Raw genomic sequence first — 5,801 nt, 5'->3', positions numbered from 1 at the left:
AAGACTTTGGCCTTGGCCTTGAAGTTAGCCAGGGCCACCAGATCCATCACAAACATCTGGTCGTCTGTGGTGGCGGACATATTGGTTGGGTTGGGGAGGTGGGTGTCGAAGGGGGATGTCACAGAGGTCATGGTGACGGGGCCTCTCAGATCCTCTGTCGGGTCCCCCTCAAAGGAGAACACGTCCTGCATTGGAGCCTTTGTCTCTATGTCACTCTCTGCCATCATCATCATCATCCCATTCTCTTTCACTGCGTTGTTGTTCTCCATAATCATCTCAGAACGGTCCACCTCTAAAGACGGGGTGGTGGTTTCCTCCTTCCTGGTTCCACTGGGGCCATTACGCCACAGCCAATAGAAACAGAGGGACAGGGAGGGGTACTTCACTCTGAACCTAGACAGAGGCCATTTTGACCTCCACATCTTCACCTTGGCAGCTTCTCTCAGCTTCTTCCTGCGTAGGAACACCATCCTGAACCCTTTATGGTTGTTTCTACAGATCTTAACTCTGGGGAAGACCGTGGCAGCATGACCATGGCTCTCAGTTCCCCCGATAGGGGACAGACCACCAGTTGGACTACTCTTATCCGTGTCCAAGCTGTTTTCACTGCTTCCGACCTTGTAGCCTCGGTTAAACAGCATGGCCTCTCTCCTCCAGTTGTAATAAGTAGACCTGGATCAAATCAAACTTTTAGTTCAAAAGTTCATGTTAAAATTGCAACACACTTTACAGTAAATCGATAATATGAAGGGAGGCAATAAAATGGATGAATGCAAGATTTAAAAAACAAAAATAATGTCTAAAATAACAGTAAACTATTTTTTATTAAAGGCTGAGCTAAATAACAGTAAAATCCTTGTAGGTAACCTGGAGATCCCTGGGAAGCTCCTCTTGAAGATGCGGAAGGGGAACGATGTATTCCTAGCGATGCAGTTCTGAAGAACCTTCTTGGCCTCCTGCATCAGAGCCATGTTTTGGGCCCGTTCTCCATCCATCATCATATCATCGTTGTAGTTCAGGCCGAACAGACTGGCCACACTGTCGTGATGCTCTGCGTCTGGCTCTACCTCATGGTCTTCCTCCTGCCCGAGCTTGGACTCTGGAGAGGACCAGGACTCTTGCTCCGTGCTGTCCCCTGGACTCACCTCGCTCGTGGAGAACGTGGAGAAATTACCGCCAGATGAGATCAGCTCGTGCTTCCATGCATAGTAGGTGGATCTGGAGATCTCAGGGAAGAACTCTTTGAACTGATGCAGAGGGATGAGCTTCCCTTCCAGATAGCACGCTTGGAGGAAGTGTTTGGCCTCGTACCTTGATAGAAAAAGTTCAGATTAAAAATAGTAATTCAATGTCAGCAGAAACATACAGCTAAATAAACAATACAAGACAACAACAAAAAATAAAGTGTGAATGTGCCAGAGTGCCATGATTTTAAATCAGACAGTATTTTGATCGACGACAGAGACAGGAAACGGGAACGTACCTGGCAGCAGACCTTAAACGGTGCTCCTGCGTCTGCCGTCTCCAGCGGTAGAACGTACTCTTGGTGACGTTGTACTTGTCCTTCAGACTGGAGTAGGACAGGTGAGAGTCCTGCTTGAGAAGCTCCGGTGTCTTCAGTGGGGGGACCCTCTGCTCGTCGTTAGGACTGCCCGTCCGGAGGTCACTAGAATGGACTAACGCTACAAAGACTGTGGGTCTGAACCTGGAGGAGCCCCCCTCCAGCTCTCCGGACCACATGATGTGCAAGGTGATAGGATCCATGTCTTTGGGGTAGGACCTGGGTCTTATCAGGCGGTTGAAGTAGGGTCGTATCTTGAGGTTGTACATGGGGTAGACAGAATAGATGTTGCACTGGAGGACGGAGGAAAGAGCATAGAGGTGCCACATGTTAGCGTAGGAGCCGGGGAAGCAGGAGGCTTTGACGTCGGCGTCGAAGATAGCTTCGAGGACTGAAAGGGGGAGGTTGAGCATGTCCTGGGACTCCTCGGCACACAGGCTGAACCTGGCCGCCTGCAGCATCACCTTCGAGTCGATCATACCGCCCAGGTAGTATCTCTTCCACAGCAGCATCTCCATCACCGTACGTACCTGGAGGCAATGCAGTTCAGGAGTTGGCACACACACACACACACACACACACACACACACACACACACACACACACACACACACACTCATTTCTTAGTAGCTCTTATCCACAAAGAAATTACATTTCCAAACTAGGAAAAAATAAAAACAGATCCACAAAATAAATACAATGTAGTGGTTGGAACTCAGATGCTGCATATGAAACACTGCCAATCTCTGCTCACCTGCAGCTCCAGACTGAGACTAGTCGTCCCCACTAGCAGCATGCTGGCTGTATCAAACAACAGGTTCCCCTCTCCCTTACAGGCCAGAGGCAGGAGGCCTCCGGGGGCGTCAGCAGGGTACAGGCTATGGGCCACGCCGTCGATGCCCGCCCAGCCGGGGAACTCCTGGCAAGCTGAGGAAGGCAGGGTGAAGGGGGTCAGTACCTGGTGGACCTCCAGAGCTACCCTGGTGAGGGCGTGCAGGCCGGAGCTCTCTGTGGCATCCTGCAGCTCCCCTAGGACTGAGAGTATCACCTCCTTCCTCCGAATCATACCTGCCGGGACACAGAGACAGAACCTACATGAACCTTGTGAACCTACATGAAGAATGTTTTATCTAGAACTATCAGTCAAACCTGCTTACGGGTTTGACTGAATACGTCCTGAAGAGACATGCATTTATAACTGACTGAACGTGATTGAATTCTAGTGTTCCTGGACCCATTAACAGGAAGCTGGACCAGTCGAGATTAAAAATGGATTTGTGGCAGGCAATGTGTTCGCAAATATATTAGCTGCGCATGTTCAGAATAACAAAACAGCTCCAGGGCTGAAACATATTGCTGTAAGCTTGGTGAAGTCATATTGATATGCATGTGACACATTTTATATACATATTTTAATGTTTAAAAATATATAGAGATTTTTTAAATAGGTATAATGTGTTCATTGTGTAAAATATGTATGTGTGTTGTGTAAAACATCCTAGCAGTTTCCACCAAGAGAAAAAAGTTGCCATACTAAATTCAATTAATTACGCAATTATTTCATCTTAATATAGTCAACGACGCACGAAGGTGTGGTACAAGACGACGTGTGGCGAACAGCAGAACTGAGTCACTAGGCTTCAAATAAAATAATAATTTTGTAACAAAAATTTCGAACAAAATCAATTCTATACGAATGAAAATAGGAGACGTTTGTGATTGATTCGTTATCATCAAACGCACCATCAACCAACTGTTGTACCACGTTTTCTTCTGATTAACTTACATGTAGTAGTACTTTTCTCATTGATACAATAGTAATTTGGGTGCGTTACTTACCTGAAATATGTGGTATAAATCGTTTTCCAAGAGGACTATCGGAGTGGTAAAGCGCACCGCATAGGGCTTCGTTCCGGATTCTCTCCCAGGGAACTTAGTTATTCCATGATGTGTGCATGGAACGGATTCAGCCGACTTGGGTTCACTGCAGATAGGGACACTTTGAAGAGAGATTTGGGAGTGATAAGGCCGACCTCTCGTCAGGAAATTGTCCATCGCCGCAGACCTGTTGTTTTGTTGTTGTCTGTGGTTTGAGAAAACACCGCCCCTCTTGCCCCCACGCAGGGCCAGGGTCAATTTCAATGTGAAGTGGTAACAAAAGCCGTGGTGTCGACGGCTATCGGTGAGAACAACACTTATATAGGTGGAAGTATCGGGTTGTTGGCTATCTTCATTTGTTTTTCTCCCCCCAACCCAATATCAACATTTGTATGTAAAGTAAACACAATAGACTCAGTAAATTTCTCCGTACACGATGTTGTATACAGTGCATTTCAATCACAGATGAATGCAGTAGAGGGCATAACACCTAGACCTAGTATAGTAAACGTACATCTACAATTAGTATGATGTTATTTTGTCGTATATATTACTTTGTGGGTGTCCATTATCCATTTGGTATTTATTAGACTTTACCAATTACAATTCGTACAATATGTAACGAATTTTCAAAACGTATGTAATGTTAGGAATTCCAATTGGTTGTGGGTAATGTTAGCTAGGGTAGGGGTAGCTAACACGCTAAGTAGTTGCAAAGTAGCTATAAAAATACACAGAAAGTAGCAAATAGTTGCTAAAGTTATCTGCGATGAGATTCAAACACGCAACCTTTGGGTTGTTAGACATCCCTCCTAACTTTAACTCCCATCCTAGCTAACATTAGCCACAACAAATTGGAATTCTTTATGAAGGATACTGGGCACGAATGAAATATGAAGCAAATCCTGTGGTGGACGAAAACAACCTGACTTTTTGTGTGAGTGTGTGTGCTTGTATTGAATTTAAGTATTTTGTGTCTATTTCACGATAATCTGTGATAGTTCGTTTTTTAATTATTTTTTACCAGATTGTTTTAGGGCCCAAAATGCTCTCCAATGCGTGATATACATGTTGTTGTTTTTTTTTACTGATATCTGGCTTGTATTCAATAGCTTATACAGTAGCCTACATTCATTATTATTATGGACTTTTCTGGACATCCTGACAGCTCAGTCTCAGTCTCTGGTCAGCTCATAGAGAACAGGCTACTCAGTCTCTGGTCAGCTCATAGAGAACAGGCTACTCAGTCTCTGGTCAGCTCATATAGAACAGGCTACTCAGTCTCTGGTCAGCTCATAGAGAACAGGCTACTCAGTCTCTGGTCAGCTCATAGAGAACAGGCTACTCAGTCTCTGGTCAGCTCATAGAGAACAGGCTACTCAGTCTCTGGTCAGCTCATAGAGAACAGGCTACTCAGTCTCTGGTCAGCTCATAGAGAACAGGCTACTCAGTCTCTGGTCAGCTCATAGAGAACAGGCTACTCAGTCTCTGGTCAGCTCATAGAGAACAGGCTACTCAGTCTCTGGTCAGCTCATGGTCAGCAAATGGTGCTCTTAAAAAAAAAAATTGATCGAAGCTGAATCAGATCTACAAGCCCACTTGAGTTACGACGCCATATTTTGTGTTGTTTGTGGTGACATGGCATCGACCCTTTCTCCTCATAGAAGAAATGTGACTTCACTGTGTTCATTCTAAAGTATAGAATCTAAACTACAATATTCTCTGCACAGTCTTCTCTCTCTCTCTCTCTGTCTCTCTGTCTCTCTCTCTCTCTCTCTGTCTCTCTGTCTCTCTCTCTCTCTCTCTCTCTCTCTGTCTCTCTGTCTCTCTGTCTCTCTCTCTCTCTGTCTCTCTGTCTCTCTCTCTCTCTCTCTCTGTCTTTCTCTCTGTCTCTCTCTCTCTCTCTCTCTCTCTCTCTCTCTCTCTCTCTCTGTCTCTCTGTCTCTCTCTCTCTCTCTCTCTCTCTGTCTCTCTGTCTCTCTCTCTCTCTCTCTCTGTCTCTCTGTCTCTCTCTCTCTCTCTCTCTGTCTCTCTCTCTCTCTCTCTGTCTCGTTCTCTCTCGTTCTCTCTCATTCTCTCTCTCTCTCTCTCTCTCTCTCTCTCTCTCTCTCGTTCTCTCTCTTTCTTTCTCTCTCTCTCTCTCTCGTTGCACTCATTGTTAATCTGCTGAAGTCTCCCATTGCCTCGTTAGACCAGTATCACTCTCCTGTACTGAACAGACTAGAGTATAGGGCAGAGTACTGGATACGGTAGGTGTTTGTGGATTGGAGTGTGGATATACAGACAAGGCGTGGAGGTGTGGAGCAGCACGTTGGCCTGTTTCTCACACGTCTCCTGACTCTCTCTCTCAATTCAATTCAAA

The 5,801-nt window shown here is 45.7% G+C and overlaps 1 protein-coding gene across 1 annotated transcript in view; it reads right to left on the bottom strand.

Annotated features, from left to right (window-relative positions):
* The window catches only part of LOC110529172 (vertnin-like), a 2,786-nt gene extending 159 nt beyond the window's left edge, over positions 1-2,627 (bottom strand). The window contains exons 1-4 of the mRNA XM_036984627.1: positions 2,316-2,627; positions 1,484-2,091; positions 868-1,311; positions 1-672 (exon numbers count right to left, since the gene is read on the bottom strand). The exon at positions 1-672 is cut by the window's left edge and continues 159 nt beyond it. Of these exons, the coding sequence (XP_036840522.1) occupies positions 1-672; positions 868-1,311; positions 1,484-2,091; positions 2,316-2,627 (2,036 nt within the window). The remainder of the gene's footprint in view (positions 673-867; positions 1,312-1,483; positions 2,092-2,315) is intronic.
* Between the last annotated feature and the right edge of the window lie 3,174 nt (positions 2,628-5,801).

This window comes from Oncorhynchus mykiss, chromosome 8, assembly GCF_013265735.2.
Source record: "Oncorhynchus mykiss isolate Arlee chromosome 8, USDA_OmykA_1.1, whole genome shotgun sequence".
In the NCBI taxonomy this organism is placed as follows: domain Eukaryota; kingdom Metazoa; phylum Chordata; class Actinopteri; order Salmoniformes; family Salmonidae; genus Oncorhynchus; species Oncorhynchus mykiss.
This window is presented reverse-complemented; position numbering and strand designations above follow the sequence as displayed.